This window comes from Hyla sarda, chromosome 6 (genome assembly GCF_029499605.1).
Source record: "Hyla sarda isolate aHylSar1 chromosome 6, aHylSar1.hap1, whole genome shotgun sequence".
Classification (NCBI taxonomy): domain Eukaryota; kingdom Metazoa; phylum Chordata; class Amphibia; order Anura; family Hylidae; genus Hyla; species Hyla sarda.
In genome coordinates, this window is record NC_079194.1 from 65738185 (window position 1) to 65751153 (window position 12969).

At 40.4% G+C, this 12969-nt stretch overlaps 1 protein-coding gene across 9 annotated transcripts in view; it reads right to left on the minus strand.

Moving 5' to 3' along the window:
* Nucleotides 1-4807: 4807 nt before the first annotated feature.
* GRAP2 (GRB2 related adaptor protein 2) overlaps nucleotides 4808-12969 on the minus strand; it is a 253216-nt gene continuing 245054 nt past the window's right edge. For all 9 annotated transcript variants that reach the window (XM_056524019.1, XM_056524016.1, XM_056524023.1 and 6 more), the window contains one exon: nucleotides 4808-5223. In XM_056524019.1, the coding sequence (XP_056379994.1) occupies nucleotides 5020-5223 (204 nt within the window). In that variant the 3' untranslated portion in view covers nucleotides 4808-5019. The remainder of the gene's footprint in view (nucleotides 5224-12969) is intronic.

Consider the following 12969-nt stretch of genomic DNA (forward strand, 5'->3'; position numbering starts at 1 on the left):
CGGAACGTAACAAGGGGTATAGTGAGCCTGAACACCCCACAGGTGTTTGACAAATTTTCATTAAAGTTGGATGGGAAAGTGAAAAAAAAAAAATTTTCACTAAAATGCTGGTGTCACCCTAAATTTTTCTTTTTCACAAGGGAAAATAAAAAAAAGCCCCCCAAAATTTGTAACCCAATTTCTTCTGAGTAAGAGCATACCCCATATGTGGATGTAAAGTGCTCTATGGGTGCACTACAATGCTCAGAAGAGAAGGAGCGCCATTGGGATTTTGAAGAGAAAATTTGTCCAGAATTGAAGGCCACTTGTGTTTACAAAGCCCCCATGGTACCAGAACAATGTACCCCCCCCCCATATGTGACCCCATTTTGGAAACTACACCCCTCATGTAATGTAATAAGGGGTGCAGTGAGCATTTACGCCCCACAGGTGTCTGACAGATTTTTGGAACAGTGATCCGTGAAAATGAAAAATGTAATTTTCCATTTGCACAGCCCACTGTCCCAAAGATCTGTCAAACGCCAGTGGGGTGTAAATGCTCACTGCACCACTTATTAAATTCTGTGAGGGGTGTAGTTTCCAAAATGGGGTCACATGTGTGGGGGGTCCACTGTTCTGGCACAACGGGGGGCTTTGTAAATGCACATGGCCCCTGACTACCATTCCAAACTAATTCTTTCCAAAAGCTCAATGGTGCTCCTCCTCTTCTGAGCATTGTAGTTCGCACGTAGTGCACTTCAGGTCCACTTATGGGGTACCTCCATACTCAGAAGAGATGGGGTTACAAATTTTTATTTTTTTCTGCTATTAACCCTTGCAAAAATGTGAAATTTGGGGGGAAACACACATTTTAGTGAAAAAAAAATATATATTTTTTTACATATGCAAAAGTCGTGAAACCCGTGTGGGGTATTAAGGCTCACTTTATTCCTTGTTACGTTCCTCAAGGGGTCTAGTTTCCAAAATGGTATGCCATGTGTATTTTTTTTGCTGTTCTGGCACCATAGGGGCTTCCTAAATGCAACATGCCCCCCGAGCAAAATTTGCTCTCAAAAAGTCAAATATCACTCCTTCTCTTCGGAGCATTGTAGTTCGCCCATAATGCACTTCATGCCAACTTATGGGGTACCTCCATACTCAGAAGAGATGGGGTTACAAATTTTGGGGGGTATTTTCTGCTATTAACCCTTGCAAAAATGTGAAATTTGGGGGGAAACACACATTTTAGTGAAAAAATATATATTTTTTTTACATATGCAAAAGTCGTGAAACACCTGTGGGGTATTAAGGCTCACTTTATTCCTTGTTACGTTCCCCAAGGGGTCTAGTTTCCAAAATGGTATGCCATGTGGGTTATTTTTGCTGTTCTGGCACCATAGGGGCTTCCTAAATGCAACATGCCCCCCAAAAACCATTTCTGAAAAACGTACTCTCCAAAATCCCCTTGTCGCTCCTTCGCTTCTGAGCCCTCTACTGTGCCCGCCGAACAATTTACATAGACATATGAGGTATGTGCTTACTCGAGAGAAATTGGGCTACAAATTCAAGTATAAATTTTATCCTTTTACCTCTTGTAAAAATTCAAAAATTGGGTTTACAAGAACATGCGAGTGTAAAAAATAAAGATTGTGAATTTTCTCCTTCACTTTGCTGCTATTCCTGTGAAACACCTAAAGGGTTAAAACACTTACTGATTGTCATTTTGAATACTCTGGGGGGTGTAGTTTTTATAATGGGGTCATTTGTGGGGTATTTCTAATGGGAAGACCCTTCAAATACGCTTCAAACCTGAACTGGTCTCTGAAAAAAAGCGAGGTTCAAAATTTTGTGAAAAATTGGAAAATTGCTGCTGAACTTTGAAGCCCTCTGGTGTCTTCCAAAAGTAAAAACACGTCAATTTTATGATGCAAACATAAAGTAGACATATTGGAAATGTGAATAAAATAAAAAAATATTTTGAATATCCATTTTCCTTACAAGCAGAGAGCTTCAAAGTTAGAAAAATGCGAAATTTTCTAATTTTTCATCAAATTTTGGGATTTTTCACCAAGAAAGGATGCAAGTTACCACAAAATTTTACCACTATGTTAAAGTAGAATATGTCACGAAAAAACAATCTCGGAATCAGATTGATAACTAAAAGCATTCCAGAGTTATTAATGTGTAAAGTGACAGTGGTCAGATGTGCAAAAAACGCTCTGGTCCTAAGGTGTAAAATGGCCTGGTCCTTAAGGGGTTAATCTGTTTGGTGCATCATGGACATGTCTTGCACATATTTTATTTTGCACTTTATGAGGAATTGTAGTGATGAAATTTTAATTACACAGTATACTGTAATGTTTTTTTTTATAAAGGTTTGTAGAGAGGTTATGGATTGCACATATTTGTTTATCTATTAGAAGAATTTGATTGTCCAATAGAATTAATAGAACCCACATTAGTAAATATATATGATGTCGTAGAAGAATAGCTTTGTAGTCCTAGTGCAGAATCATGTTTTTGCCATATAAATGCCCTCTATATTGTGGTGTTACGATGTGATCTTACCCCATTAGGCTTTGTAGGGACAGTGTGTATATAGAGGTTGCTATAGCAACGACTTGCGCTAGGTGGTCCCGAGTGCGCATGCCTTCGGTGATAGTTCCGGGCGCTTCCCCTGACCGCAACTGAGTACTTCCGCTCTCACCTGACGTCACTAGCGGCGTCGGGGTGGTGGCAGATGTGATGACTCGAGACGGAGGGGCTTGATTCCCGGGCCACACTGAATTTGTGCGCCAAGAGCTGGGACCGTACCGTAAACTCCATTGGCGTTCCGGAAATGAGCGACTCTCGGCGGATATAAATACAGAGTAGTTACAGAATAAGTTACCCCCTGAGGAAGAGACGAAAGCGGTCGCTCGGGGCACTACGGCAGGCATTGCATTTTATACAGCATGGGTGAGTGTGCGAGTAGGGTGAGAGTTCACCCCTGATTCCACTATATATGCAATATAGGATTACCTTTATATACACACTATCTCTACTGTGAAGGTTGACTATAGTGTGTGATAATACAATTGTATGCATATATTGTCATTGTTATTTCTCTTGCATAGCCCATGTACTGTATACCCTCTTACATTAATTTAATATTATTATTACTACATGCAATTTCTGCTGGCCACCCAGATTTCTGCCAATCTCACAGTATTTTAAGTGTTATGTATTTTTAAAGGTTAAAATAAAGATATTTGTTTTAATACTATTGTGGTAGTTGACTCATCTCTCGGTATACAAATATCAATAACACTGACAAACAGTGCACCAGAGAGCCATATTATAGGTACCATAATGCTTATGGTAGTGGCTCCAATTAACCTCTATCAGGAAGTTAGGATGGCCTAAACTGCTGAAACATTCCCTTTAATATGTTTATGTTGTTAATAATAGGGCAACTTTTATGACACCAATTATAGGCCCTATACGAGCGTCTATAAATTATAACTAAGTGACATACAGTTTGACTTTCATGAGGTTTTCCAGCATTATGGGAACAAAGTTAAATCACCGTATAATGAAACGTTCCGCAACTTGCTTTGCTAGTATAAATTGTTCTTCAGTCTCTTGCTATTCTCAAGGTCATTGGGGCAGATTTACTATTATAAATGTGCTAGAATTCTGTACAAAAAACTGTCTCACACGACTTACACCAGACTTTTTATGTATTTTAGACACTTTTGAACCTTGCCTAACAAGGGGTGGAAAATAGCAGAAAGGGGTGTGGCTTATCAGGAAAGGGCGAGGTCTAAATACGTCATCATATGCCAAAAATTGCACCAACATTTTGGTGTAAATTATACCAACTAATATGGGGTTTAAAGGGGTTGTATGGTGAAAATGATCTTATCCCCCTTAAGCAGAAAAATGAAGTATAATAAAAAGTGGTAAAAGTTTTCATTATCTGTAATTTAAGCTTTGGAAAAGACTTGGTAAGTAATAATTTGCGTAATAAGTAACCTATGTAGTAAAACACTAGGGATGTCCCGATACCATTTTTTAAGACCAAGTTCCAATACTTTTTCTTAAGTACTAGCCAATACATGTCATGTGACAGAGTTTAAAAAAAAAAAAATAATATAATTTTTTTTTTACATTTTATTTAAACTTTTTGAAAAAGGGGGATTCTAATTGTTATTAGGAAAGGTGTTAAGTCACATTTTTTATTATTGTTCTTTTACAAAAAAAATTCCACAAATTTTTATTTTATTTTATATTACATGCAATCTGTAGATTGCATACATTGATCAATGCTATACAGTGCTCCTTTACTACTGCCTGCCATGGCTTAGAGCACGGTAAGGGACCTCCGGTTGTTCTCTCAGCTGATTGGGACACCGCAATTTCTCCCTGGTGATCCGATCAGCATCCCTGAGCTACCAGCAGTTAATCTCTGGTTAGACGCCGCAATCAACTTTGATCTCTGTGTCTTAAGGGTTAATGCCAGTCATTACCGCGATCGGTGATGTTCAGCATTAGCCATGGGTCCCGGCTATGACGTGCGCTCATCTACTGCACAGTTCGGGTAGTGTGCACAGGGCACCTCCGTGACACCTACCGGCCGGAGTTCCGCCGCCAGGTATCGGATTAGGTATCAGGGACATTTGCACGAGTACAAGTACTTGTGTACATGTCCAGTATTGGTCCAGATACTGATACCGGTCATAGGACATCCCTATAAAACACTGTAGTGCAAAATCTGCCAAAAATGCACTTGTACAGAAAACACATCACACAGCAACCACAAGGAAATAATCTTGAAAATCCAACCCTTTTATTCCATAGAGTACAGCAGAAAAATGGTTAAAATAAAAAAAGAAGATTTAGTAAAGTCAGGCCCCCACCTCCCAATAAATACTCCACATCCCTAGTAGACTGTTAGCAGGAATAACCGTGTTTGTTATCTGAAGAGTTGGTGAACCAGTGTGGAACAGATTGCGGAAGTTTCTGGAGGAATGTTTAAGTCCCTATATGACTCCTTGGTCATCGGTCGATGTTCGCCACATAGTTAGATGGGAAGAGCCCCGACTTGTGTCCCAGCTTTCCAAGCCACCAGGAATCATTAGTAGCTTCCAACACTTCTATGATGTCATTGGTTTGAAAACTAAGTTCATCAGACTCCAGGGCTTTAAAGTCGTAGAGAGCCTTCACCAGCCGAGGTCTTCTTGGTAGGGAATGGGATGATGCCTTACAAAGATAGATGGAATAAAGTCAGTAACTGATCACATCTGTATACAGTGTTGTTGGACAAGACCCCATCCATTAAATTGTTAATTTTACCATTTTGATTTTACCAGTAGACAATAATAATTAGCAATTCGTAAAATAACCTCAAAAACAGTAGCAAATAATCTGGTATGAGTTGTATGTCTTAATCCTCATAGGCCCTATTATGTCAGAACATGGAGCCATTAGAGCAGTGTTTCTCAAGTGCGGACCTCAAGACCCCCCAACAGGTCATGTTTTCGGGATCTCGGTGATATAACTGTGGTGATGCCTGATTCACTGACCATAATTGTATCACCTGGGAAAGACTAAGGAAATCCAGAAAACATGACCTGTTTGGGGGTCTAGAGGACAGTGCTTGAGAAACATTGCATTAATGGATCCTTCTGTTTTCTAGTAGGCAAATCTGATCCTGTGTTTGTGTACATATTCACCTGCACTTCCATTACACCATTGTCTATGTGACTGCTACAGACAGCTAAGTTTGGGCAGTCCCATTGATATAAATAGAGTAGCTATGCACATACTAGAACGTCACACAATGCAGATAGAAGCTTTAGGAGCCCCATTCCTATATCCCATCCCCCCTCCCACTTCCCAATACTACACTTATTTCTTATGCTGTAGATAGGCAAAACCTCTTTTAAGGGTTATTGTCATTAGAAAAAACTTTCGACCTGTTGCTCATACATGTTGTGCCGTTCACTTCCCTGCTGTCAAGAGGGCAGAAAAAAGGTCGGATCTGCTGGCCGGCTGGGGAGTCGAGCACACTGTGGCTCGCTTCCCCGGCTTACAACTAGTGATGAGCGGCAGGGGCCATATTCGAATTTGCGATATGTCGTGAATATTAGGACGAATATGTTCGCGAAATTCGCATATTCGCTATGTTTGTTCTCTTTTTTTTCCATGCCAAAAATTTTTAATGAAATTTGCATAGTGCGCATGCGCGATTATATCTTTCACCTAAAAGAAGGGAGGGATCAGTGTCCTCTTGCTGGAAGTGCCGATATTCACAAATATTTGCATGTATTCGGAAAAAAAAAGCAAATATTGGTCATTATGAATATATTACTATATTCTAAATATTCACAAACTCGTGAAGTGCCGATTTTCATGGTAAAAATTCTCCCCTTAACAACAAAGGACGTATATTTACATCCTCCGCCGTCTCCCGCGATATGCCGCAAGGTCACGCGGTGTCCCCGCGTCATATCGGGTCAGTCCCAGCGGCTGTCAACGTCTGGGACCCGCGGCTTATACAGGACATCACCGATCGCGGTGATGCCCTGTATTAACCCTTCAGACGCGGCGATCAAAGCTGACCGCCGCGTCTGAAGTGAAAGTGAAAGTAACCCGGCTTCTCATTCGGGCTGTTCGGGACCGCCGCGGTGAAATCGTGGGGACACCGGGAGGGACCTTACCTGCCTCCTTGGTGTCCGATCGATGAATGACTGCTCCGTGCCTGAGATCCAGGCAGGAGCAGTCAAGCGCCGATAACACTGATCACAGGCGTGTGACTGCCCTATAGGACCTATAACATTGCAAAAAAAAAAGTTAAAAAAAGTGTTAATAAAGGTCATTTAACCCCTTCCCTAATAAAAATTAGAATCGCCCCCCTTTTCCCATAAAAAAATAAAACAGTGTAAATAAAAATAAACATATGTGATATTGCCGCGTGCGTAAATGTCCGAACTATAAAAATATATCGTTAATTAAACCGCACGGTCAACGGCGTACACGTAAAAGTAAAAGTCCAAAAAAGCGTATTTTTGGTCACTTTTTATACCATTAAAAAATGAATAAAAAGTGATCAAAAAGTCCGATCAAAACAAAAATGGTACCGATAAAAACTTCAGATCACGGCGTATGAGTCCTCATACCGCCCTGTATGTGGAAAAATAAAAAAGTTATAGGGGTCAGAAGATGACATTTTTAAACGTATACATTTTCCTTCATATAGTTATGATTTTTTTCTGAAGTGATACCCTATTTATATCGGTTTGATTTTGTATCATTTTAACTGTATGGACCTACAGAATAATGATAAGGGGTCATTTTGACCAAAATATGCACTGTGTAGAAACGGAAGCCCCCAAAAGTTACAAAATGGCGTTTTTTCTTTGATTTTGTCGCACAATGATTTTTTTTCCAGTTTCGCCGTGACTTTTTGGGTATAATGACTAATGTCATTGCAAAGTAGAATTGGTGGCGCAAAAAATAAGCCATAATATGGATTTTTAGGTGGAAAATTGAAAGGGTTATGATTTTTAAAAGGTAAGGAGGAAAAAACGAAAGTGCAAAAACTGAAAAACCCTGAGTCCTTAAGGGGTTAAGGACCGAGAGAATATTTTAGTTTTTGCCTCCTGACATTTTGTTAGCCATAACTTTTTTATTTTTAAAGAGTACCTTAGGGTGCATGCACACCACGTTTTCACTATACGGGTGCCGGATCTGGCTGGGGGAGGGGAAAACCATGCGCTCCCGTACCCCAGCTGGACCGGCACTGAAATGCATTGACTTTAATGAGCCAACTGGAGTCATCGTTTTACTCCGGTCAGCTCATTTTTGACCCGTATCCGGTTTTCTGACCGGACCTCAAAACGTAGTATAGTAGAGTAAAACGATGACTCCGGTCGGCTCATTAAAGTCAATGGATTTCAGTGCTGGTCCGGCTGGGGTACGGGAGCGCACGGTTTTCCCCTCCCCCAGACGAATCCGGCCCCCGTATAGTGAAAACGTGGTGTGCATGCACCCTTAGACAAATAACTATCACACAGCACTGTGCACAATAGTTATTTGTCTAAATGGTATGCATTATATACAACCCCCCAAAACAGCCTCCCAAAATGGGGGACTGTTCTCTCTTTTCCCATCGTACATTGCTCTGCATTATGTGACAGAGCTTCTCATTCTGGTGTGAGACCCTGTGTAATGGGATTCCGTGGTATTGGCTGCTGCGGAAAGAGTTGCCCTTGTTTGTTAAAATATAATTTTAATTTTAAGTATATTACCATTTAAATATAGAGGGCATCTTTAATTTTATGAGTCTAGACAAGTGTGTGGATATATAATAAGTACATGGTTTATACTGTATGTCTGGGCACGCTGGGGGTTGTAGTTTTTATTAACAGCTAGTTGCACCCCGGTTGGGAAACTGTCCCAGGCTTTAGCTATGGTAGGAGCTTTATGATAATAAGTAATTTTCCAGCACTGGCCCTTTAAAATGAAGTGTGTGCGTTTATATTTGGGAATTGGATGGTCTTTACTGCCCTCTTTTGGTGGCATAAGAAATTGTGCAGCAGAACCATACAGGTAAAGGCTCATGTAATACAGCCTGTTTTGTGCAAAGTGGCAATAGGTTTACTACCGAGGTACAAGAGATGTCTACCGTACCTCCCTATTAGAGAAGAGCGAATTTACAATAAATTCGATTCGTCACAAACTTCTCGGCTCGGCAGTTGATGACTTTTCCTGCATAAATTAGTTCAGCTTGCAGGTGCTCCCGTGGGCTGGAAAAGGTGGATACAGTCCTAGGAGACTCTTTCCTAGGAATATATCCACCTTTTCCAGTCCACCGGAGCACCTGAAGGCTGAACTAATTTATGCAGGATAAGTCATCAACTGCCGAGCCGAGAAGTTTGTAACGAATCAAATTTACTGTAAGTTCGCTCATCTCTACTCCCTATCTATACCTGTGATTAAAACATTTTTTTTTATTCTTCTGGAGAAGAATGTCTCATATATGGAGCCAATGCAGCAAGCTGTAAGGAGTCGTATAGCACCGGTTATCTTGGCTCTGCCCAGATTGTAAAACTGACTTTGTTGCCTATAACAAGAAACAGCTCTGCTTTTATTTTACCAGCCTTTATTAACCCCTTAAGGACTGGGCCATTTTTCATTATCGCACTTTTGTATTTTCCTCCTCACCCTCTAAAAATCATAACACTTTAAATCTTCTTCCAATTTACGGTCAAACCAGACAAAAAATATTTGTGGGGCAAAATAAAAATAAAAAAATGCCATTTTGTCACTTTTGAGGGCTTCTGATTCTACACAGTGTACTTTTCATAGGTCCATACGGTTACAAGGATACTTAATTTATATAATTTTTATTTTATTTTACTACCAAAAAAAATGATAACTACATGCACCAAAATTAGTATGTTTAAACTTGTCATCTTCTGATACCTATTACTTTTTTATTTTTCCATGTACAGGGTTGTATGTCAGCTCATTTTTGCGCCATGATCTGAAGTTTTTATCGGTACCATTTCTGTTTTGATTACTTTTTATACATTTCCCCTGGGAAAAGGGGGGTGATTAAAACTTTTAATATGGAAAAGATTCCTTATACATATCAATGTGGTTCCATAGAAGTACATTGATCTGTGTGATCTGCGCTCGACTGATAGACTGGTCCAGCCAGGCTTTATCAATTTCAGAGCCGCAACCAGCGCTGGAGGAGAGGTAAGTCCTCTGTCTACCTCTACAGTGGATCACTCCCCCCATGATTGCGCTGTGTGTGTGTGTGTGTGTGTGTGGGGGCAATGCACCCCAATGGACCACCAGGGACTGGTTAAGGGTCCCTTTAGATCGCCGCAGCGGCAATCTAAAGGGTTAATAGCTGCCTGCGGCGATCGCTGCATGTCGGCTATCAACAGCAGTCCCCAGCTACAGGAATGAGCTGGGGGCCAGCCGATATGATGCAGAATCGAGTCAGAGCCTGTGCCATACACCGCTTGCTGTCTTAGAACGAACCGACTCATCCTTAGACCCCAACCGATTAAAGAGGTAATGCAATGTAAAACAAAGGATAGGAGATAAGTATCTGCTATCTCCTGTATAGCGCCCCGGCTCTCCCATACATGGAGCAACTACAGCATGATTCATTGTCCAATATGCCCCCTCTATGCATCTCTATGTGAGAGAGCTGTAGATAAAGCATGTGTGTATCTCCGGCTCTCCCATAGAGATACATGGATGGGGTGTATACACCTCCGCTTCATGCTTGGGTTGACTCAGCTCCTTGCAGGAGAGATCAGTGCTGTGCAGGAGATGACGGGGGTCCTAACGGTCAGACATCCGTGATCAGACATTAATCCCCTACCTTATAGAATTTCTCACCACAGAGATCCTGTAGTGTGCACAAACTCTTAGGGGGAGATTTATCAAAGCTGTCTATGTCCCGAGTCAATATAGACCAAACTACAGAGGGTTAGGCCGGTCTATTGTGCACCTAATTTATCAAAAGGCGCACGGCTCTTGATAAATTCTGTGCACAGACTTCAGGATCTATGGTTTAGACTATAATTAAACCTGCTTCAGTATGGACTAACATTGCAGCGTACTTTCAGCCGATGCAACGTGTCGCTGAAAAGTCGCTTTTGATAAATTCAGCACCAATGCATTTTTCTGTCTAAAATAGACCAGAATGCATCATGTTCTAAAAAGCAAAAGTCTCAAAAAAGTCGCACATATTTAGACTGCGACTTTCTGTGCGACAAATTTTAGACAGGAAAAACCAGTGTAAATCCTTTGATAAATGTCCCCCTTAGGCCGGGTCTCCACTGAGTAATTTTTCGCAAAAACGTTTTTAAAAACGCCCATTTTGCCACATGGCGTTTTTTTTTTTGCAAAAAAATGCTGCGGCCAGATGTTAGCTGTAAGTCTATAGGAAACTGCAGAAACCCTTATCCACTTGAGTTTGAGTTTGGCGTTTTTTTTTATCCTTTTGGCGTTTTTTAGTGATTTTGGTCAAAAACGCTGGATTTCAAAAACGTCTGCTTGCTGAGGGTCTGGCATTTTTTTCGCAAAAACGTTGCATTTTTCCCCCATAGAAGTCTATGGGAGTGAAAAAACGCAAAGAAAAACGCTATGTGGGTTTTAACTTTGGTGTTTTTGCAGGCTGTTTTTGATCTTTTTTGGACTTTAGCGATCCAAAAAAGTGAGGGAGATACCTTTTTTATTTAAATTTCATAGGGTAACATAAAAAAATCTACATTATTGTTAGAAAAATTTTTATCTAACGAAATGTATATTTTTTTTATAAAGAAATTTAATTTAATTTTGAAACAGTAAGCAATTTATGTGGGGGGGGGGGGGGGGGGGGCAGGGCACTAAAATGTATCCGACAATTATAAAAATATAGTGTATGTGAGTGTCTTTAACTTTTTTATTCATTTTTAGGTAGTACTACTACTCCCAGCATGGACCACACTGTTCCATGATAGAAGTAGTAGTACTTTGACTCACTGTCAGATCGCCCGGCTGTCACATTTGTCAGCCATGGCGATCCTCCAGTATACTGTATAGGCTGGCCGCTCTCCTCTGGTCCCCTGTAATGCCGTATATTTACAAATATTCATATTTCCCGCTGAGATGTGATTGGCCAGAGGGTTCGAGCCAATCACAAATGACTGGGAAATATGAATATTAGGACATATACGGCAGCTGTGATCATCCTGTATAAAGTATAGATGCAGCCGGCCGGCCGCTCTTCTAAGGTCCCTGCCGTATATGTCTTAATATTCATATTTCCCAGACATTTGTGATTGGCTAGAACCCTCTGGCCAATCACATCTCAGCGGGAAATATGAATATTAGTAAATATATACGGCAGTACAGGGGACCAGAGAAGAGCGGCCAGCCTATACAGTATACTGGAGGATCGCCGTGGCTGACAAATGTGACAGCCGGGCGATCTGACAGTGAGTCAAAGTACTACTACTCCTATCATGGAACATTGTGTTCCATGATGGGAGTAGTACTACCTAAAAAATGTAAAAAAAATAAAGGTTAATAAGTAAAAAAAACACAAATACACTTTATTAAACACATTATTACGTCCCTACAGCATCCTTTTTTTTATTTTATTGGTACCCAACAACGGGTAACAAAAAAACGGGTAACAAAAAAACGCCAAAGTACAAAAAAAAGCTATTTTCACATAAAGCCTCAAATGCAAGAAAAAAACGCCAGAAAAAAAGCCAAGAACGCAGGGCAGTTTTTCTGGAGTTTTTTCTGGCATTTTTTTGGACAAAAAAAAAAACCACTGCAAAAAACTCAGTGGAGACCCAGCCTTAGTGTAGGTTCACACTATGAAATTTCTGGCCAGAAAAATTCCATCTGGAAGTGTACATTGCCGTCCCATAGATAGCAATGTATTCCAGGTGGATACCACGAAAAGAATGAACAAGATCATGCTTTCGATGGCAAAATTCCAGCAGAACTTCCATAGTGTTCACTGTGCAGCGGAATCCTATTGACACCAATGGGATTCGGCTGCACATTAATTTGCGGGTGGACATCAAAGAGAATCTTACTACAAGACAGTTTGATACATCTCTTCCTTTTATTAGGGAGAGATGTATCAAGCTATTAGGCTGGAACTCCACTGAGATTTTTGCCCTGCGATTTTTGTGGCCTAAAAACGCCAGAAAAAACGCCAGAAAAACTGCCACAGTCTTTTCCCTGCGTTTTGGCGTTTTTTCTGGCGTTTTTTCTGGCGTTTTTACCTTTGCGTGGAATTTGCCGTTTTTGGCCCCTTTTGCTTTTTTTTTTTACAAAATAGTTGGGTACCAAAAAAAAAAAAAAAAAAAGGATGCAGTAGGAATGTAAAAATGTATTTAACTAAATGTTTTTTTTTTATAACAAAATTTAAATATTTTTTTTTTATAAAGTGTGTGTGTTTAACTTTTTTTCTCTCTT